A 22,758-nucleotide genomic window follows, 5' to 3' on the forward strand; every position below is an offset into this window, starting at 1 on the left:
ATCTTTTCAGATCTCTCAAGCCTCAGCACCATGCAGGCTTGAGTCAGGTGCCCACTTCCGTCCTGCCTGCAGCAGGCCCAGTGCCAGGGCAGCTTCCTCCTCAGGATGCTCTCACCTTATCCTGGGTTCTGCTGGCCCAACACTAGTCACAAAGCGGGACAGTCTGCACCTGCTCCCCCTTCCTTGTGGTCCTGAAGACCGTCCAAAGACCTCTTTTGCTGTAAGGGCTTTATTCCTAATCAGTAATGTTACTAGCAAAAATAACGATTACAAAGACTTGGAGACCTAAAGTCCTGATGTATAGCTCCTGACTCCCTTCTGAGAGTAACTGGAAACACTGTTGTTTTAATCCTTAAGTTGGAGTTTGCCAAACCTTCTCCTTTTAACATCACCTCTGCCAACTGAGAGGCTGTACAGACCCCTTCTTCCAGGGAGGCCCCCTTCCCTAGCTTGGAGTTAGCTAAAGTAGAATGTCGACCCCTCCTGTTCTCAGGAGGGTACTGTGCATCTCAGAGGACCTCCAGACCAACAGGCACCCATTTCATTGGGCCCCTGAACCTCCCAGTAATAATGATCCCCTTTGGACATTTTCTTCCAGGTGGGTATTTAAGAGACAAAGAAACTGAAGTCCAGGGAGGTTATGTACTCAGTATAACAGCTAGTAAGTGAAAGCCAGGATTCAGGCCAAGTCTACTTCAATTCCTTTGTTTCTCTGTTGTCTCAAGATTGCAGAGGCTACTTTCATCACGGCCAGCTACATGAACCATTGCTCTGCAACTGTGAACCCACCCACCAACCTGCCTGCTGCCTGTAAGCCGTGGGAACAGGATGGACGACAGTTTTTTGCTTCTGTTCCATGTGCCGCCAAGGGGCCAACGTTGCTGTGAATATTTCTCCTCCCCGGCCCTTTCCCGGCCACCACCTGGTGCCTCTTGGATTGCAGATATGTGTCCTGGGGCGTGATACTACTGTGATGGGTCTAACAGCCCTCCGCCCAGCCTCCACCCCGGTTTGTTCTGTGAAATGTGTATTTCAGTGTCCACGAAGCCTTTACTTTACAGGGCCCAACTTTTAAAAATCCAGACCCAATTTAAAAACCACTTTTTTATTTTTATTTTTTTTACAAGAACACTGAGCTCTGGATGTTGCCTGCTTCTAGACAGATAGGGATGGATGTCTACTGTTACTGGTACTGAGGGCGTCAGGGCTTTCCCCACTGATACTCTCAGGGACGCTAATAGTTTTTATATTGTATACCATCCTTATGTGGGGATTTATACTTGAAGTTTTCCCAACATTCCTGCATAGGATAGGACTAAAATTTCCAATTCACCTGAATTCTGACAAAAGCCTAGAGCTCACTAAAACTAGACATCCTTTCCCAGATGGGAAAGGTATTGACAGGGCTAGAGAAAAAGGAAGACTCATCTTTCCCCTTCCCCTACTGCAAAAGAGGCGTTTGCAGTGCCCCTTCAGGGCAGCTGCTCCTGTCTTTGCAGGACAAGCTCTCCCTGCTGAGATTGAAGCTATTCTCCGTCACACTGGACTGTAAGCCCACTGAGTGCAAGCAGGGGCAGGCGGGTAGGTCCAACCTGACCTCTCTGTCTCATTTTAACGACTGGACAAGGCTCAGTGAGGGCTGTGCTCACTACTGTAGAATAAGGTGGTCGTCACTGGTTTCCTCACTCTTTGCAAGGCCCAGCAAATGCACTCTGCTTTTTGCTGCTCTGTGAGGCCACCAAAGATGAGTCAGAAACAGAAGACCCCTCTGGGCTCATGGGCCTGGATTTGCTCCTGAAGACTTCTGGCGAACTTCCGCTGGGAACTAGTTTGAGGACGGGTGCACATACCCTGTGTGACATCTGTCCTAGCTGAAGAGCATCAGTTGAAAGAAACTGAACGTCTCTTTCACCTTTTGCCTTCCTAACACCAGTATTCCCACAGCCCCAACTGAGACCTTCTGTAGAATGCACAGATGATCTTTGTTTCCACCCTCCCCTAACAGAAAACAAGACGAAAGAGTTTATTTGTACTCTGATTTTCCAATATTGGAGAAACTGAGTTTTATTTCACAGCTCTAAAGGCAGTCTTACCATCTGACAATAAAGTGCTGAAAACTGTATGGGTTTAGCAGTTACATCCAAGACCCTAGCCTTCAGCCCCAACAAAGTGTGGATGTTGCACACTTGTTACACAACTGCAAGGCAACAAAGTGTGGATGTTGCACACTACACAACTACAAGGCTGCAACTAGTTTCTGTGAACACCCCAGCTGCTGTAAGCGTCCCCTCGCTCATCCTGTAAACTGACAAGCATGATGAAAATAAGAAGCACATCAGAGTGTCTGCCTCTTTTCAATGAACTTGACTTTGCAAGACTGGCAATTTCACAGCCATCTCCCATTTCTGTTCCTGCCTGTCCCCCAGGAATTGGAATCTAGCTGGGACATTTCTACCTCGAACAAGTCGACATGTCACATGTACCACAGGCTCCTGAAAAACCCCTCTCCAGAGCTGGTGTAAAATTACAACTCTGGTTTTGTAATATCTTACATGTCTCGAAGGCCAGTGAGGATAATATTATCTACCTGGGAATTCAAAAAAAATTAGGATCCCAGACAAAAAGTAAGCAAGAATGGAGCTGTGTTCATACTGAATTTGGGGATCAACCTATTTCTCCCACCCTGTCTCCTTTCCAATCCTTCAGGAGTCCTCCCTTAGTTTGTGAATTTTATACAGAAGAAACTGCCTTACAAACAAAGGTTCCAAAAGTTTGTGTGTTTATCCTTCTTTAACTTGTTTAGAAACCTAAGCTGAATTTCTGTCAGACCTTTTGTCTCATCCCTCTTGGCAAAAGGAGTTCTTGCAACCATAGACAATGCTGAGTAACAGAAGAGTATTAATGTGTTTCACAGCCATGACTGAAAGGCCACATTTATGTTTGTCAATAAAAAGCATCTGTCTGTGAACAAGGCAATTACTGTGTATGTTTTTATTGTGAAGAGTCATTATTAGGTTGGTGCAAAAGTAATTGCGGTTTTTGCAATTTTTAACCTTTCAAATCACAATTACTTTTTTTTTTTTTTTTTTAAGGAGAGCGCAGCTCACAGTAGCCCGTATGGGGATTGAACCGGCAACCTTGGTATTATTAGCACCAGGCTCTAACCAACTGAGCTAACTGGCCACCCTCGCTATTACTTTTGCACCAACCTAATAAGAGAGTTATCATAAATTAGCCCTGTACAGATGCAGGAGCTAAGTGGACAGCGTCTTTTGTAGGAAATTTCTTTCTGCTAACCAGTACCTGAAAGACTTGACTATTTCTTAACTTTTATACAGCAGTGGGAAATCGTCTTTCTCAAGAGATCTGATGTCAGTTTCTCATTGTCTTGCTCCACAAATTTCAATAAAAAGTAAACTTGAATGTGCTTAGGAATTTCACAGAGTGTTCTTTGTTGACATAACTTTTGACATATTGTTTCTTAAGGTCTCCCCTGAGTTGGTAAAATAGGCAAAACCTTACAAGGGGAGCATGACATACACAGAAATACTTTGCTCACGTCACACAATGAGTTGGGTTTCCAGTGACCTGCTCGCGGCTCTGAGATCCATTGCATCCATCCAGGTTTCTAGGAGTGTGTCCACCTGATGGTTTAGAATACAGAAAACACACCAGCCCCCAGGGCTTAGGAGTCATTTCCCATGGGAAACAATTCTGGCCTTCTGAATGCTGGGACTCATGGGCTTGTGGATGTGGCTTTCTGGTGTGCCAGGATCTCCTGGCAGCTTCTGTACACTTCAATCAAGCAGTCCAGCCGGGGCTTCGCACTCTGAATTCCAAAGGGGAGAAATGCATAGTCAAGATGAATGTAAGAGAGTGCTTAGTGATGCTGCGTGCATGTGCTACCTCAATCTCTCACCCACAGCGAGCGGTCTACATGGCACAGGTATGGGCGCAGAAAGGCAGAAGTTTGGGCTTCACAAAACCTTGCTGGAAGGAATCCCTAACTAGGCCCATAGCCCAGCCTGTGAACTGTGCAAAGCAGGAGCTCAAAAGAGTTTTCAATCTGCCTAAATGTCATGATCTCTGTCTAAGAGCAAGCAAGAGGAATAATAAGGACATACCCTCTTGGGAAGTCACAAACTGAGACAGTCCTCAGACACAAGAAGGGCAGTTTAATATGTAAATATTTAAAAATATTTTGTATAATGAAATAGAATACAACCAAAATTAAAAGCCACAGAAAGGGAAAAAAATATATGGAAAGCACATTTAATAAGTTTGCTACCAAAATATATACATTGTTACAAATGCATAATCAATATCTAGATTCTACTTGACTAATAGAGAAAATATGGATAGTTTAAAACAAGAGGAAATACTAATAGGTATATAACAAGGAAAAATGAAAAGTCTCTGTCATTTAAAGAGATACAAATTTAAGAACTAAATTCCTTTACCTACATACTAAACTAAAAAATAGCTAAACTCACTGTTAGCCAAGACTATAGAAAAACAAGCACAAATTCTCTAAAGTATGGTAAAGTTATCCAATCTCTGGAGCCAAATCTCAAATACTGTACAAAAAATCTATGGCACTACTCATAAGCTTTAATAAAATAATTTTTAACTATAATGCAAAAGAATTTTAGCTTAGCTGCCTTATGTCCTTTGTGAAAAAGGGCAGTGAGGCAGAGTTAACTGCATACATAAATTACTTTATACGCCTATAAAGTAATTTATTCTAATCATGTTTGTATAAGTGTTTTTTTTTTGTTTTGTTTCTTGTAAGAGCAAAACAAAAAATAACCTGGATATGATTTCAAAAGCTAGAAACAGAGTAGCTAAATAAACTAATATTTGACATGATGATATAATTACTACCTAAAATAGTAAGTATAATGGCCTTTGTGGATGCATGTAAATATGCAGGTTAAATTTACAAAGCAAGATACAAAATAGTATATAACAGTATGTGTAGATCAGTAACATCTATGTAAAAGCATATGTTGGTAGACTAACACATTCAAAGTAGATGAATGGTGATTTACAAGCAGGAGTTTTTAAATCCTCTGAAATTTGTATAAACTTATAGTATTCCTGAAAGCCTATAGTTGCCTCAGAAAGGAGCTTCTGAAATAACTAATTCTTATAACATTTCTACCTCGAACAAGTTGACACATCAGGAAGCTGCCCTGGCACTGGGCCTGCTGCAAGCAGAACAGAAGTGGGCACCCGACTCAAGCCTGCATGGTGCTGAGGCTTGAGAGAACTGAAAAGATGTGAAGAGCGCAGGGGAGGCTAGACAGAGCGAGTTCCGTCCCAGCTGAAATAACTAAATCCTAATTCTCACTAAAAATAGCTATCAGGTATCCTCAAATACTCCTGACAACAAAAATTTACATTCCTACTAAACGGAAGTAGCAGTGCATACGCAGCAAGGAGGGAAAGATAGAGGATTTCTTTGGAGAAGAAACGAGCAAAGTGTTCTGAACTCACCTGGAAGACAGGTACTACTTGGGATATTTCATGTGGTTCCACCGGATCCTTCAATAAAATGCAGAGGTAGTAAATCACCTTCTGCTGTAAGAAAATAAACCAGACAGCAGAGATCTAAGTGAAACTTATTTTGTTTTCTTTTTCTTTAAGGGAAGACTCAAAACTGTTTCATAAATGGTTCTCTGAGTAGTAGAACACCTGATAGCTTTTGAAGTGAGGGAGAGGTATATTCTCATTGTTTAAATGAAAAAAGACAAAATAACAGCAACAGCAACAACCAGAGATGATTCTGAAGCTGGGCCAGAAAATAAAGTTGAAATGCTGACTCCCTATCCATGAAAAACTGCTGTGTCTCTTTAAAAATAAAGGAACATATCTTTTCAATATAAATTTCACTTTATGGTTTATAAACCTGCCAGCCAAACATCAAATACTTTAGGCATTAAGACATTTAGACCCAGGCACACTCCGTGGGCTTCCTCCTCCAAAGAGGCCTGTAATACTTATCACTTAAATACTTACCATGTAAATAGCCTCATTAATAATGACATCTTTCACCTTGCCCATCTCAATGAAGGTGGTACTTTCTTTGCCAGAGGCATAGGATGAAGTCATCTGGATGCCAAGGGAATCGATGATTAACAGAGTCTCATGATCAATCTTCACAAAATGGAGGTATCCAAGCAGGCCTAAGAGGGTGATGAAGATGGCAGCAGAGAGGACCATGCTGTTCTGAAGAGAGAGCCAGACAGGCGGTAAGATTATCAAGTGGTCCTCTGCACATGTCTGCTGTTTAATAATCAGCTCTAGGAAAAAAAACTTTGTTCTGCTGTGAGTTGAACAGATGAAAGGAACATGCATAGAGGAAGAGGAAATCACTTTTATTTGTGCTCTGTAGTGCTACATAAGCATCTGATGAAATACATCTAGACAACAAATAAGATAGGTCTGGGGAAGACAACCTCCATCAGCAAAATATTCACCATCCCATTACTCTGAGATTTTTCTTCCAAAATTGAAACTTCAGACCTTTTCCTCTAAACACTCCCTCAGCAGAATGTATAGTGCAAAATCATTGACTGAACAATAATAAAATGCTTAGCACAGTTGTAATAGATACTACTCAACAACCCAACAACCGCTCCACCTTCCTAATAGAACTTGGAGTGAATCATGACTGGTTCCCACTCCTGCCAATGATTGGTTTAGAGATGGTCACATGACATAACTCTGGCCAATGAGATGTGAGGGGAGGTCGGCTGGAGGGGCTCCTGCAAAACTCAGTCCATCTTAAAAAGGATCTAAGGAAGATGAGATAGGTCCTTCATTCTGAGGTTTTAATACCTGGAGCTACTATGGACTCTGTCAAACCATGTGGAAAGAAAGTTAGGCTGAGGACAAGTAAAGTACACCAAGAGGAAAAGAAACAAAATCTACTGAGCTTATGCCCGTTTGAGCCTTCTTGCCTCCTGACTTCTTGTTTTGTTAAATAATAAAGATATTATCATTTTGGGGCTCTCTTAGTTGTTTTGGGTTGTGACAAACTGATGTATTATGGCTGACTGATTAGCTGATAAGACTAACTGATGTGTTAAGGGCTCACAAATGGTATTTATTCCTGTGATACTAAGATACATTTACAACCTATTGTCATTTCTGAAGTTGAAATGTGTTTTTCTATTGATGTGTTTCTTTCATGTGGCATTGTTTTCTTTTTTCTAAAGAGCTATTATATAGAATTACTAGAATCAAGAGATTCACTAATTTATGACTGTCATTCCTTGAGGGCAGAAGTGTCTTATTCTTCAGTACTGACAAGATGCCCTCCTTGACCTAACTCTACTCAAGGTCTTCTAAGCCCTCTGCCTTGGTGTCCATCCTTGTTGGCTCTGCACTGCCCAGTTGTAGCAAGGATCTTCCTAAGTCAATTTAGAGAGAACCCCCACCGTTGGTATCTGATCACCCTGCCCTGCATTCAGCAAGAATCCTGTCAATTTAGGGAGAATCTCTTTCCCCCTAATGTTTCCTTTTAGTAATTTTCTATCTACTGACCCCCCACCCTGCTCCTGGGTTATAAATTACCACTTGTTCATGCTATATTCAGAATTGAGCCCAGTTCTATACAAAGGTCTCTTTTCTCCTATTGCAATAGTTTCTGAATAAAATCTGTTTTTACCACTTTACTGACAGGCTCTGGTTTTCTTTGAAAGTATCTTTCTACTTTCTCCTTAACACGGATCTAGAGTGTTAGATCAGGGGTCTGCAAACTGTTTGGGCCTGTGGTCTATTTTTGTCTGGTCCATCTTGAGCTAAAAATGGGTTTTACATTTTTTAAAGGGTTGCTTTAAAATAAAAGAAAGAGGGGGCCGGCCCGGCCCGGCCCGGTGGCTCAGGCGGTTAGAGCTCCGTGCTCCTAACTCCGAAGGCTGCCGGTTCGATTCCTACATGGGCCAGTGGGCTCTCAACCACAAGGCTGCCAGTTCAATTCCTCGAGTCCCACAAGGGATGGTGGGCAGCGCCCCCTGCAACTAAGATTGAACACAGCACCTTGAGCTGAGCTGCCCTGAGCTCCCGGATGGCTCAGTTGGTTGGAGAGTCTTCTCAACCACAAGGTTGCTGGTTTGATTCCTGCAAGGGATGGCAGTGGCAATGGCAACTGGACATGGAGCTGAGCTGCGCCCTCCACAACTAAGACTGAAAGGACAACAACTTGAAGCTGAATGGCACCCTCCAAAACTAAAAAACTAAGATTAAAGAACAACAACTTGACTTGGGAAAAAGAAAAAGTCCTGGAAGTACACACTATGCCCCAATAAAGTCCTGTTCCCCTTCCCCAATAAAATCTTTAAAAAAAAAAAAAAAGAAAAAAGAAAGAAAAAGAAATAGAAGAATATTAGACAGATCTGTAAAGGCTAAAATAGTTACTATTTGGCCTTTTAAAGAAAAAGTTTGCTGACCTTTATGCTAGATAATTATTTGTTGATAAACAATTGGAGAATGGAGAAATCTATGTGCTGGGTGTCTGATGTTCCAGAAATATCTACTTTGAGTTAATTAAATGCCTAATATCTAGCACAGTGTCTTGTACAGAGTTTGCACTAAAGCTATAATTACAGAAGAACTGAGAGAAATAAAATTTAGTACTGGCCCTTACAGATTTATTAGAGGCAAGATTAATTCATATGTAAAATATTTTTTATGAATATTATGATACTGACTACAAGTATAAAATAGGATTGTGGTAGGGGAGGGGATTAAAGCACACAAGAATGTCCCATGAAGATTTCCAAGGAAGCAGGATTTAATCAGTGCAGAGGAGGTGGTGGTTATTGATACATATACTTAGTTGAGAAAAGGGAGGGCGGAGAACAATATTCCAGGCTAGAAAACATAAGGGAAAACCCTGGAATTTTAATAGAAATGTGAATTCAAAAACTGGAAGGAAAGAAGGGATGAAGGGTAGAAAATCCTTAAGGAATTTGATCCATATCAGCTTTTCAAGAAGGCAATCCCTATCTAAAACTTCATCATTACCTACATTTCTTTCTACTTCATTTTTCTGTTTAACAATTCAATATTCATTTAGGTTGAAGTTAAGCCATGTTTTAAGGAATTCCTTCATCATAATTCTTCTCACTCCTAGCTGAGATTCATTACCCTGATGAATAGTTTTGACTAGGAAGAAAAATAAGAAATTTTGGTACACGTAGCTCTTAAGAAGTCTTGCAGTAGAGTTTAAAAAGAAGATGTGGTTACTGAGTCCTGGGTACCTGATGGGGGGAAGTGGTAGTATAGACCAGGATTAAAGAGACAAGTACAAAAGTGATCTAGCTTAAAAATAAACTTCTCTATCTAAAAGTTTTGCTTAACCAAACGCTCCCCAAGGAGGAGACATCATAGTTTAGTGGAAAAGAAAGGGTTTCAGAGTCAGACAGGCCAGGGTTTGAAGCACAGGTATGCCATTTACTAGCTTTGTGATTTTGGATAAGTTATTTTGCTTTCTGAGTCCTGGTTTTCTTCTAAGGCTGAAAAGAGACATTCAGTAAAGCAGCTGGCACTCAGTGGGCATTTAATATCTGTTCCCTCTTCCTCACATGACCACATGGCCAGGCTAGTATTAAAATTCAACTATATTATGAATTCAATCTTTTTGGGGGAGGGGGAAGGACTGTCCTGGCAAATTAACCATTTCAACTGACTTATGAACAAACTTTTAGATACAGTTTGGTATAAATTAGGGCAGTCTTAATTTTGCATACATCTATGCTAAATTCCATGCTGTGAAATATGCTCTGATGGCAAAAAAAAAAGTTAATGGATGCAGTAAAGGAAGCTCTATCAAATTACAGAAATATGGGCCAGCCTGGTGGCTCAGGCATTACAGCTCCATGCTCCTAACTCCGAAGGCTGCCGAACACGGCACCTTGAGCTGAGCCGCCCCTGAGCTCCCAAATGGCTCAGTTGGTTGGAGTGCGTCCTCTCAAACACAAGGTTGCCAGTTCAATTCCTGGAGTCCCTCAAGGGATGGTGGGCTCCGCCACCTGCAAATAGCAACGGGCAACTGGACCTGGAGCTGAGCTGCGCCCTCCACAACTAAGATTGAAAGGACGACAACTTGACTTGGAAGTACACACTGTTCCCCAATAAAGTCCTGTTCCCCTTCCCCAATAAAATCTTTTTAAAAAATTACAGAAATAAATAGCCCAGCTGTACTTAGCACTGATCAGATCACTCCTGGAGTAATAATACATTCAATTCAGGGCACTACATACGAAACTAAACTCATCGTGAGGAGGGCAGTTAGGACGCTTCCTTTTATTTGAGGGCTATCACAAAACTACTGCGTGTGATCCTCACAGTACGGTGAAGCTGGTATGACAGATGTTAATTCCATTGCAGAGATGAAAAAAACAGGCTCAAAAACTAGGCATGCGTCTGTAAACTGAGCAGAGAAACTACCCATCTCTGAAATCTCATAATTCTTTAGAAAGTTCTTGAAGTTGGGAAAGCGGCTGGGAGGAGGTGGGGTTAGATTGCCATGTAAAAACAGATTAGGAAGAACTACCACGCTCTTAAATAACGTGTGTGTGTGTACACACACACACACACACACACAGTGGAGCACAGACACTTTCTGGAAGACTACCTGTACTTAAGGTATTGTTCTCAGTGATTCCTCTGAGGTGTGGAAGTCGTGGGTGAAGACGCGCCACGTAACAGTTCTCTAAACCCTTGGAAACGAATCACTATCAGCATGTACTGCACAAAGCACGCGGAGGTGAAAGCTGTAGGCTGTCGTGCAAGGACTAGATGTCTGCCGGGTGAAACCAGGGAGCAGAGCGGCGACGGATGAGAGGGGTGAAGTCCAGGAGCACCGACCTCACCGAACCGAATGAGACGAGCTGTCCAGCAGCGGGACGGCGTCTCCCGGACCAGCGAGCCCCCGCCCTCCGGCCCTACGACTGTGGGAGGGTCGGCGAGAGGTCCGGGATGGACCCGAGGACCCTCACGATCCTTCGAAGCCTGCGTCCCGGCTCTGACCACGGGAAGGGGCCCACCCTCCGCTACCTCGCAGACAGTGAAGAGTCCGTAGGCCGCTAACCACACGGTGCTGGTGACAACGGTGAGTGAGCGCAGCGAGAGCCGAGGGGAGCTGACGCAGAACTCCCGGCACGATGGGGAGTAGTAGCGGCGCTGCAGGGCCAGGCGGCCGCCGCAGATATCCGAGAAGCTCTGCTCGCGTTCCATGGCCACCCGGCGGGTCCCGCCGCGCCAGCCGCCGGCTCCGGCCCCACTTCCGGAGAGCGGGGTTGGCCACGCCCCTTCCCAAGCTCTGCGCAGCCTCAGTTCTGCGCCGAGAGCCCATGGGGCTGTTTCGGAGGGGAAGCTGTTCGTACTCCTACTCGGCAGGAATTCTAGGACTATCTACTCCAGAGACTCGTAGGGCACTAACAGCTCAGCGCACAGATAAAAACCGCTATCAACGCGCTTTTGCTCGATAAACTGATTTCTATTTCTAAGGCAGAATACGCCCCAAGGAGACAGCTCATTCTCATTCATCCATTCATTTCTGGGCCAGGAAGTTTCAGGTGCTGAGTATACAGCGGTGAACCATCTTGACAAGGTCCTTGTCTTCAAGTAGCTTCCTTCCTAGTAAGAGAGAAAAGATAGAAGTAATTTCAGAGAGTGCTGTTGGCAATAAGATGACCAGCAGGGATGGCTGGGGGACTTTTCAACAGGGTATTCAGGAAAGCCTCTCGAGATACAAGGATGAGGAGCCAGATTGGTCTGGGGGAACTCTGGAGGAGGAGTTTGCCAGGAATGAAGACCAGGAAAAGCAAAGACCCAGAGGCTGGAACAAAGTTGGCTTAGTGGAGGAATCAAAAGGTCAGGGAAGCTGACGCTTGGGGAACGCACTTGGCAGTTGGGGAGGTAGGTAGGTGTCAGATTCCTGAGAGTTGTAGGACCTGTTCAAGAGTTTGAATTTCACTGCCTGGGAATTCTCTCTCCCAAACCACAGCGTGGAGCATTGAACAGGCAGACAAGGCCTAGCTGGGAGGTAAGCAAGCGTGGAAAACGCAGAAAGTATGGATAGTAAAATTAAACTTGTGAGTAATTGTGGCCTGTGGTTTCTCTCTTTCTCCTTCAAATGTGGCCCAAGAGTGTCTGTGTGGCCTGTTAAGAGTTATGATACTTCAGCCCTGAGGCAACATGTATTAATTGATCCCTTTATGTAGAAAGGCCTAATGGTCTCACCAGCTTTAAGTTTCTGATGAAAGTCAGGTTCAGTTTCTCCATCTATAGCCAGGATTTTGTTTCCTTCCCCCCCCACCCCCCCCACCCCCCGCCCCGAAAGGAATTTCTTCAATAATTGCTTTGTATTTCCAGTTTCTGTACTCTGAAACTTACCAACCAATACACCCCTCTCATGGTACATATCATATGATGTGCTTTATAAAAGATGTTTGCTTATTGTGGAAAATTTGAAAAATACAGAAAAGAAGAAAAATTTAAACCACTCATATTTCCACCACTCAGAAATAAACACTGTCAACGTTTGGAGGAAACCTCTAGTCCTAGAGTTTTTAACCTGGGCTCCATGGACAAAAAGCAGTTTCATCTTTAGTTTTATTAATTTCTAATTGAAATTTAACATTTATTTTGATTACAAACATGGGCAACAAACCAATTAGTATTAGTATACTTGATTTTTGTCACTGATAGAAACCACAGATATTTTCATTTCACAATTGTTAGTTGTCTCAAAATATTTTCACTCATTAGTACTTAAAAATTGCAATAATTATTAGACCCACTACTAGATCTTGTTATTTAATGTGTCACTAGAGACACATAATACTATAATATTTAAAATATATTTTGGTGACTAGTTTCATTTAGTTGTTTTTCTTTAATCCTATGTATTTTATTTATTTTAACACATTGTAATAAGGGGTCCATTAGATTTACCAGACTTACAAAGGGTCTGTGGCACAAAAAAGATTAAGAACCTGTGCAGGTTCAGAAGCTTCATAACTATAGAGTCATAGAAAAAAAAAACACACCTAAATGTACTTAATTTTTTGAATATTAAATTATTAGGGATAAATAGTGGTAATAGAATTCCAAAATCTCTATAACCAGTTTGCTCTGTCAGATCACAGCATCATCTTAACGTTATCAGTATGCCTAGTAGAGAAAGAATGATTTGGTGAACAACTAGACAGTCTTTGTTATACTTTCTAAAGTGTTTTGGCTACAAGAACCAGGAAATACATTTCAGTGAATTGAGCACCGTGGTGGTAGTACGTAGGATTAATCTGACTTACCTTTGATAAGATGGGTAATTATGTCTACTGTGAAGTTCGTCTTGGAATCTGAGTGTCTATGAATAATAAGAAAAAATCTAATCAAAGAATTCAGTTAACTCTTAATTTGTATGGCCCATGCTGGATTGTTAAAATCTTTCTATAGAACTTTTTAGTATCTGCTTACACTTATGGATTACAAGGTTGTTCTAAAAATAGTATCTCATACTGTAATTGTTATTCTATTCACTTTTTTATTATATTATTAAATTATTAAAATATTATTAAAATATTATTATATTTTATTATATATATTAATGATTGCTGCTGTTTTAACTGAGAATATGTCTCCTTCTATATAGGGCCACATACCCATTGGAGAGGAAAAGTAAAGAGCCATATAAATCAAAAGAAATCCCAAATAGGATTTTAAAAAGATAAGTATTGCCAATTATACCTCAATTTTTTAAAAAAATAAATGAAAACTTATAAAACTGGTTGCAATTTAGTGAAATTGATCAATAAATTAATTTACTTTGCATGAAAAGATAAGTATAACACATTTTATCTTTTCTTGTTTAGAATTACATTTTGATTTATCTATATAGTGTTCGTGAGTGTATCTTTATATAGCTTTTTTAGTGGTTGCTTTAGGTATTACATTATATATACACAACTGTTTTAGAAAAAAACTGTCTTCCTCCTGTGTTTCTCCTTCACTATCACACTGCTACCACACTTACAATACTTCTGACACCAAATGTGTGGTGTCACACCAAGCGTAATTCTCTGTGACACCAGCTGGGTAGGTGTTCTACAATGTAACTCAATACTGACACTATCTTCCTGGAGATACCTTGAGATCCTACAGAGTAAAGGCTCAATCCTACAAGACTGCCCTCTACTTGGCTACAAATCAGAGGTTCCCATGATCTCCCCCTTGGATTAGTTTATTAGCTAGAACACCTCACAGAACTCAGGGAAATACTTAAATTTGCCAGTTTGTTACATAATCAAGAATATGATAAAAGATACAGATTAACAGCCAAATGAAGAGGTGGGTGAGGTTTAGGGGGTCCCCAGCACAGGAGCTTCTGTCCCAGTGACCTCCCGGTACTTGGATGTGTTCACCTACCTGGAAGGTCTCCAGACCCCGTACTTTTGGGATTCTATGGAGGTTTCATCACGTAGGCATGATCTATCATTAACTCCATTTTCTCTCTGGAGAATGGGGAGCAGGGCTGAAATTCTAAGCTTCTAATCACGTCTTGGTCTTTCTGGTGACCAGCCCTCATCCAGGAGCCATCCAGGAGTCTGCCTAGAGTTGCCTCATTAGAACAAAGGACACTGCTATCACCCAGGAAATTACAAGGGATTTAGGAACTCTGTGTCAGGAACTGGGGTCAAAAAACAAATATCAAAACAAAAGATGTGTTTAGTGCCCTTATCACTTAGGAAATTATAAGCCTAATGTTTTCCCCTAACTGGCAGGATATTCTAATCGTTCTAGCCCACTGTTACATCCCTGATAAAAAGGCTCAGATCCTAAAGAAGGCCAGGAATTTGTTTAAATGTCTTTAACAAAAGAGACAGAAAAAAATGAGAAATTAAGGAACAGTGAGACCCCCGGATAAGACCAGAGATAGGCCAGACTTTTGGCCACAGTTACAAATAAAGGGACCCCAAAAGCCCCAGAGGAAAAAACACCAGATAAAGGAGCCTGCTTTGGATGTGGAAGCCCAGAGCACTGAAATAAGGAGTGTCCTAATCTTCCAAAGCAGCCCTGCACCCTGTGCAAACTAAAGGGCACTGGAGGAGGAATTGCCCCCTGTTCTGAAGGGAGCAGGGACCAACTTCTCCCCAAAAATGGCTGTAATCACTGTTGAGCTTAAGTTCCCAGTGGCTCCCAACGTATTCTCATCACAGGGGTAAAACTGCGGGTGACCCTGATGTGGCAGGTAAGCCTGTTAATTTCCTGATTAATATAGAAGCCATTTATTCTGTCTCAACTGCTCACTCTGGACCTTTTTCCTCTGAAGACTGACGGTTGTAAAGATAAAGACAGCCCCCAGATTTGGGCTCATTTTACTCAGCCTGTTCCTTATCATTGGTCTATACCTTAGAGGAAATGTAAAATAAACCAACTAAACTTAAAAAGGACTCTGGAAAAGTTTTATTAAAAGACCTTGAAGCCCTGGCTCTCACTGCTGCCCACTGCTTTAGATTCTAACCTCAATTCTGTTATCTCCTATGTTATTAGCTTGGGAAAGATTCAGCAGTCTCTTAAATATAGGGGACCCATTAGTTCCCTAAAAGACAGGAGCATGTTTCATTTACAAGTAACAGCTGTGACCCTGGCAGGAAAAGTGTGTCAAATTCACCGGTTGTTCTAACCAATGTTTTATCTATCAGCCTATCATATCAGCTTAAACTGCAACTCTGCTACCTCTGTGAGTTATGCTAATGCACATGTCAAATTAACTGCTGGATGGTTTCTCATTTGTGGAAAGACTGTTTACTCTTATGTTCCAGCTTACTGCACTGGGGAACCTTACTCTCTTGGGTAAAAAAACTGTCTTTTTACCTCAAAAATCTCATCAGGTTAGACACCCAGGGAACTTGCTCTGATTCCAGCTGTAACAGTGATGTACATCTGTTCAGCACAGCTGAGTGTATATCATTGTCTTTTTGTAGTACCAGCTATAAGTATTGCCCTAAATGTAGAGATTAGTCGAATAGCCTACTCCATGGCAAAGGCCCTAAATGCTACTTCACAGGCCATCCACACCATTGGGGCAGGAGTTAGGACAGGTCAGAGAAGCAGTTCTTGAGAACAGAGCTACCATAGATTATTTACTCTTAAGACATAACCATGGGGGGCCAGCCTGGTGGCTCAGGTGGTTAGAGCTCTGTGCTCTTAATGTCGAAGGCTGCCGGTTCAATTCCCACGTGGGCCAGTGGGCTCTCAACCACAAGGTTGCTGGTTTGACTCCTTGAGTCCCGCAAGGGATGGTGGGCTCTGCCTCCCCTGCAACTAAGATTGAACACGGCACTTTGAGCTGAGCTGCTGCTGAGCTCCCAGATGGCTCAGTTGGTTGAAGCCTGTCCTCTCAACCACAAGGTTGCCAGATCGACTCCCGCAGATCGGGATGGTGGGCTGTGCCCCCTGCAACTAACAAAGGGAGCTGGGCTGTGCCCTCCACAACTAAGACTGAAAGGACAAGAACTTGAAGCTGAACGGCACCCTCCACAACTAAGATTGAAAGGACAACAACTTGACTTGGAAAGAAAGGCCTGGAAGTACACACTGTTTCCTAATAAAGTCCTATTCCCCTTCCCCAATAAAATCTTTAAAACAAAAAAAAAAGGTATGACCATGGATATGAAGAATTTAAAGGATTATGTTGTTTTAATCTCTGTGACAACTCACAGTTAATTAAAGGCAAAGTTAAACAGATTAACAACATAGTGTCCAATATTAAACAGAGAGAAGGGGTTTTCGGCATTGATCTCTCCTCCCTTACTTCCTGGCTACCCAGCCTAACTCGGCTAAAGGAGGCATTTCTCATTTTTCTCTTGTTCATTGTTATAGGGATTATATCATGCTGTTGCTTACACTGTATCTCAGTTTACAGATTACCTGCTAGCTGGCTGCAACGGTTCAAGGGACCATAACAACTGAAGCGAAGGACAAAGACCACCCAGCTCCAGATGGTCCTGAATATGGAAACTCATCTGGATTTGCTCATCTACCAGGGACCTTTAGGTAGACCTCTAGACCAGCCCTAGCTGCCGGCTCCTTCTACGCCCCTCCTCAGCATGAAGCAGCCAGAGGGGTCATCTATGCCCTAACAGCAGTTAGGGTTACTTCTTCAGAGGGGGAATTGAGACAGGATAGCTAGCATGTTGTTAGGTAAACAGGGAATTCCCTGGTAGAAATAAACAAAGGCAGCCATATCTTGGAACTCCAGGGTCTGAAATGACTCATTCGCTCCAGGGCAACAATGCACTCTGGGGATAAATGGGTTATTTTGTAAATCCCTTCAGGCTGGACAAACAGAGCAAATCTGATAAACAGAAATATGGTAAGTTTGGAGGTAGAGCCCAATAATTTGCATTTCTGACAAGTATGCAAGTACTGCTTGACCCTGTTGGTCTAGGACCACACAGAACCGCTGCCTTACGGTAAAACCCTACTTATTTTGCTAAGGCTTCAAAAACATTTCTTTGTTAAACCAGCAGGGGGAGACAGGTATAAAATTTATCCTCTAAAAATAAGCTGCCTTTTACTACCAAAGCTGCTGGGAGTTATGATATTGCCATGGGAAATTCTGAAATATTTTGGAAAGCAGCATGTAAGTTGGCATCAGGTGAAATATTTTTCGGGTGTTTATGTAAAAATTTATTTTGGTTTGACTAACATCCAGATTCCTACAAGTCGTAGTGTCATGCTTAAGAATTTGGATACTGGAGTCAGAGCTCTACCACTTACATGCCATGTGACTTTGGAAAGTTACTTATCGTCTCTGATCCTGATGCCTTTTCTTTAAAATAGCTTCCCTAATCTTCAAGAATATGTTTCAAAACCTCCCGTGCACGCCTGCACCTGTGTGTGGATAGTACCAAACCCTAAATGTACTGTTATTTCATATACCCACATATCTTTCACTTAAAGGAAGCACTTTATGGCTTCTCTTTGGCATATCTGAATTGCCAGCATCACTACTCTTGAATTTGGGGGGCCACTATTAAGTAAAATAAGGGTTACTTGAACACAAGCACTGCAATAATGCAATAATGCTACAGTTGATGGCCAAGATAGCTGCTAAGGGACTAACAGGTGGGTAGCATATACAGCTGTGGGTCCACTGGACAAAGGGGATGATTCACACCCCAGACAGGACAGAGCAGGACCCTGCGAGATTGCATCACACTACTCAGAGTGGCATGCTATTTGAACCATAAGTATTGTTTATTTCTTGAAATTTTCCATTTTATCTTTTTGGACTGTAGTGGACTGTGGATGACTGAAACCTGGGAAAGCAAAACCGAAGATAAGGGGGGGGGGACTACTGTACTTAACAGAATTGTTAGAGGGCTAAAAGTTCTTAGAACTTGAGTTGGTCATTATTAAAATATTAATACTTTAGTTACTTTCAGCTCTTCAGCCTCTCTAAAATTTAGAAATAGTCCAGGTATGTTGCTGCGTTTGGTTTTTAATAACCAGTGCTGCCGTTTTTCAGGTAAAGAATTGAAAACGTCTAGAATTGTTTTGTAAATCCTAATCTTACCCACGATACCTAAAATAGGTGGGAGTTTATTAGCATGCCTGGTCCAGAGACCTCTAATCTATAGTTTATCTCTCAGCATTCAATTCCCAAAGGGATCGTCTGTCCTGGACCTTGAGCTCTGAGATGGAACGGAGCAGGTGGATGCCGCGTTGGGCTTGGCAGGGCACCCCCACGGGGTCGGGCCAGAGGAAGCTCAGCCCCGCCAGCCCTTCCCAGAGCTGGCTCTGCAGGGTGTGCATTTGTGTGAAGAGTCGCGATCAGCTAACCGGTGTGTCAGTTCTCTTGCTTCGCGGAGTTCGCGACTTTCGCGGGGGCCGACCGCTTCCCGCGAAGGGACACACCTGTCGGTGACCGCGCTCTGACTGTCCAGACCCAGATACTGGCTTTATGGCGTTAGCCGTAGGGGCTCGTGCCTCACGGGCGAGTCCGCTCCGTAGTGGGGTGACGTCAGCGAAGGCGTGTCCGGGTCCCGAGGAACAGTGGGCGGGGCCCGCGGTAAGGTGTGCGGAGGGCTGGTTGGGGGCTCGGGGCGGGGCCAGGGCGGTGACGTCACGGGCTGCGCGGTGCGGCTCGCGCGCGGGTAGGTAGGCGCCGCTGCGGGCAGCGGTGCTCAGTGAAGGCGGCAAGCTCCTCGGAGCAGCCTCTCGCTCGGCGACGTCCCGCGCTGCCCATCATCATGTCCCTGAGAAGCAGCCTCCCGCGTCTCCTCCGGACGCAAATGCATTTCGTCCTGAAAAAGTCGGTCCATTCCGTGGCTGTGATCGGAGCCCCATTCTCACAGGGACAGGTGAGAACTAGGACCTGGCACCGTGGGGAAGGGTCCCCAGCGCGCCCCGAAGAGAAGGCGGCGGCGGGGTGGGAGGGACGAAGAAGCGAGGAGAGGATGGGGAGCGACGGAGAGGGGACGAGCTGGTGGGTCCCCGCGATTCGGCATGGGCAGGGCAGCGGGATTTTCTCCGATAGAATATGGGGAAGGAGGGCGGGATGGAGGGCACCTTGCGTGCGATTCGGACGGGGCACGGCGAGCTGGCGGATATCTGCGGTTTCGCCCGGAGGAGCGGGAAAGTGGTGGGTCCCGCTTGGGGTGATGGAGGAGAGGGAAGGAGGAAGAGGATTCCACAGAGGAGCTGAAGGAGGAGAAATCGGCATAAATCCCCGGTGGAAAACAGAGGGCGAGAAGGTTGAAGAGAGCGACCTCTAAGGATACAGGGTCCGTTCTCAGAAATGGCATTAACTGTGGAGGAAATTGACGCTCTAGCGGCGGGAGGATGGGAGCGGCTGTTTTGTTCTGTCTTCAATGAAAGAAACCTGCAGTCGTGGAGACCTCACTGGTAGAGAAGCCCGAGACCTGGCCCTGCGAGCTACACACACCCAACCATCCGATCTGACCTGGGTCAGCCTCGCCTGTCTTGGTCTCCGTTTACCCTTCCCACAAGGGGTTTGGAAGGTTGATTGGATGCCACTGATTGTTGTTTTCCCCTCCTTCTCTGCAAGTGTTTGAAATAACCAGAACTCGTGTGAAAACGATAATGTCACAGATTTTCAGAGGGATCTACTGGGAACCAAGTGCAGTAGTCCTCCCTCGGTTTTGCTGTCCGAGATTTCAGTTACCCACGGTCAACTGTGCTCTGAAAATATTAAATAGAAAATTCCAGAAATAAACAATTCATGTTTTAAATTTCATGCTGTTCGGAGTCGTGTGATGAAACCTCAAGCAGTCCTCCATCCTGGCGGGCCGGGAATCATCCCTTTGTCCAGTGTATCCACTCTGTATGCACTACCCATCCTTTAGTCACTTAGCTTTCTTGGTTATCGGATCGACTGTTGAGATACCGAAGTGCTTGAGTTCAACTAACCCTTATTTTATTGTTATAATTGTTCCATTTTATTAGTAATTGTTACTCTCTTCCTGTGCCTAATTTACAAATTAAACTTTATCATAGGTATGTATAGGGTCTGGTACTATCTGCGATTTCAGGCATCCACTGGGGGTCTTGGAATGTATCACTTGCAGATAGGGGGACTGCTGTATAGTATAGCAGATGTCTGTATTTTTGTGAACTATAGTGGTCTTATTTTCAATCGTCTTCCCTCACATCTCACTGTAATTTATGTGGCAGAAAAGAAAAGGAGTGGAATGTGGTCCTGCTGCTATAAGAGAAGCTGGATTGCTGAAAAGGCTCTCCAATTTGGGTAAGTGGCTGGATCTGAGATCTGTGTGCAGGGTGGTAACAGACCAGGTCAGAGTCTTCTCTCTTATATCCAGGGACTGCACAGTGTCAGCTGTGCACGGACTTGGGAAGTGTCTCTCCTCCTTCGGATTCCATCTGCAGGTTAGCATCTGTGAGCATCTTCAGGCAAAGCCTTGTTGCAATAAAGAGAGTGTGTAGAAGGCAGGGAGGTGGAGTGAGCCAGGGCCTGGAACAAGCTGCAAATGACTATAAGTGTGCTAAGAGTGAGCTCCAGTTCTAACTGCATGGTCAACCTTTCCCCTTGAAATTCTAGCTTTCCTAACTCAATCATCAGGTGCTTATGATTCATCAGTCTACTCAGTTTCCTCTCTCCAAATCATTAATTTCTTCCCTAGGATTAATAGCTTTATGTTAGGTTAGTGTTTTTCAAACTTGCCTGATTATGAAACTCACTTGGATTACTTGTTAAAAGTACGGATTCCTAGGTTCCTCCATGGAAGTCTGGTTTATTGGCACTGAGGTAGGACCCAGACAAGTATATTTTCACTAACACCTCAGGTAATCAGAAGTGAAGTTGCAGTCTTGTAATTAGGATAGTACTCTAAACTTACAGAACAAGAATTAAATCTGACCCAGAGATAAGTGCCATATAGTAATGGAGAACCCTTCTTTTAGTAACAGGGCACCAAATTCCATTACCTTTATGGTAAGAAGTTTTTTCCTTATGTCTAACCCAGATGTTTCGAGTTGATGTTCAAGGCCATTTCCTCTATTCACATTAGGACCATTAATATACATCTTTTCTGGAGCTATAAGTGCAAAATGTGTGAGAAGCAGGGAGCTGTAGGTCCTGGGGATAGTAATACAGAATCTAGGTAAGCTACAAATCTTTTCCTCATTCTTGCTTTGAAACCTCCTCTTCTGATCATTGAGTCCATTCCAGAGGTGGATCATCTTCTAAAACACAGAGGAATAATGAAATCACCGAAATCACCTTGAGTTGAGTGTCTTTCATATGCCTCTGGCTACATATGGATATGGTGTCTTGAATCGAATGTTCAAAACTCTTCTTATTAAACAATTGCAGTTCCTTCTTCAATAGGATCTCTTAACCATTTTAATTACTCTCTAATTTCACCACCAAAGATGAAAGATAAATTAAGATTTAGTCTAATGTGTCACAAGTAACTTAAAGGGAAGTTTTTATTCCCACTTATAAATGAGGATACTGTCCCTTTAAATCAGCTGGACACAGTCTGCTTTTTAAAAAGCATTATTTTACACTGGAAACAACAATCTCTGGTAATCACTGTTTTTTAATACTGGATAAACTTCTAAATCCCATCTGATGAACTGGACCTGGCACTGCTTGAATTGCCTGCTCACTGCTGGATTCTGCCTTAAGAGACTCCTGACAAGAATCAGTTTCAGCCTCTTACACAGGAGACATAATATTCAGCTGAGGCTGCTGAATGAGGGGGTGGGGCACATTTGTAGCAGCCTCTCTTATTCATGCTTTGTAGACCTCCTTTCCTGTCACAGCTCATGGTATTTTTCCACTCCGACCTGGGGCAGCCATTCTCCCTTAAATACTATACCTTCTAATACTTCCTCTGTAAACTCTCAACCTAAAATAATGGTGAAGCTTCAGTTTATTTGGTCTTCCTTTTCACTTTTAAGAAATATTTTTTGTTTTGCAAGTTATATCCTTACCCTGTAGCTGATTGGTTGCCCAATATTACCAGCACTCTAAAATAGAATCTCATTGTATATTAATAAGATTGTGGCACTCAGCAGATTTCCAGTATGTGGTCGGGCTAATCTCCAGGAACATGTTAGAGAAAAGTATGCAGAGAAGTTTCAATTGCTCTATTCTGAAATAGTACCAAAATAACTTAAGTCCTTTGAGCACTTTCAAATAAGCAGGATGGGTCAAATTTCAAGGGAAAGAAGACCCATGGAAAGGTA

General features: G+C 43.1%; 3 protein-coding genes across 6 annotated transcripts in view; 2 read left to right on the forward strand and 1 right to left on the reverse strand.

The window, feature by feature from the left end:
* The window catches only part of PLEKHH1 (pleckstrin homology, MyTH4 and FERM domain containing H1), a 50,805-nt gene extending 47,840 nt beyond the window's left edge, over positions 1-2,965 (forward strand). For both annotated transcript variants that reach the window (XM_081048434.1, XM_081048433.1), the window contains exon 29: positions 726-2,965. In XM_081048434.1, the coding sequence (XP_080904560.1) occupies positions 726-887 (162 nt within the window). In that variant the 3' untranslated portion in view covers positions 888-2,965. The remainder of the gene's footprint in view (positions 1-725) is intronic.
* PIGH (phosphatidylinositol glycan anchor biosynthesis class H) lies at positions 1,093-11,325 on the reverse strand. Its single transcript, XM_081048435.1, has 4 exons — positions 11,068-11,325; positions 6,022-6,231; positions 5,500-5,583; positions 1,093-3,829 (listed from the first exon to the last, which is right to left on the reverse strand). Exons 1-4 carry the CDS (start codon positions 11,245-11,247, stop codon positions 3,737-3,739), a joined length of 567 nt encoding a protein of 188 aa, XP_080904561.1. The 5' UTR covers positions 11,248-11,325; the 3' UTR covers positions 1,093-3,736.
* Positions 11,326-18,818: 7,493 nt separating this feature from the next.
* Positions 18,819-22,758, forward strand: part of ARG2 (arginase 2) — a 28,366-nt gene continuing 24,426 nt past the window's right edge. Inside the window, exons 1-2 of one of the 3 annotated variants that reach the window (XM_081049152.1) lie at positions 18,819-19,385; positions 20,719-20,791. In XM_081049152.1, the coding sequence (XP_080905278.1) occupies positions 19,275-19,385; positions 20,719-20,791 (184 nt within the window). In that variant the 5' untranslated portion in view covers positions 18,819-19,274. The remainder of the gene's footprint in view (positions 19,386-20,718; positions 20,792-22,758) is intronic. The other 2 variants (XM_081049153.1, XM_081049154.1) reach the window with 2 other exon arrangements.

This window comes from Rhinolophus hipposideros (genome assembly GCF_964194185.1).
Source record: "Rhinolophus hipposideros genome assembly, chromosome: 5".
Lineage (NCBI taxonomy): Eukaryota > Metazoa > Chordata > Mammalia > Chiroptera > Rhinolophidae > Rhinolophus > Rhinolophus hipposideros.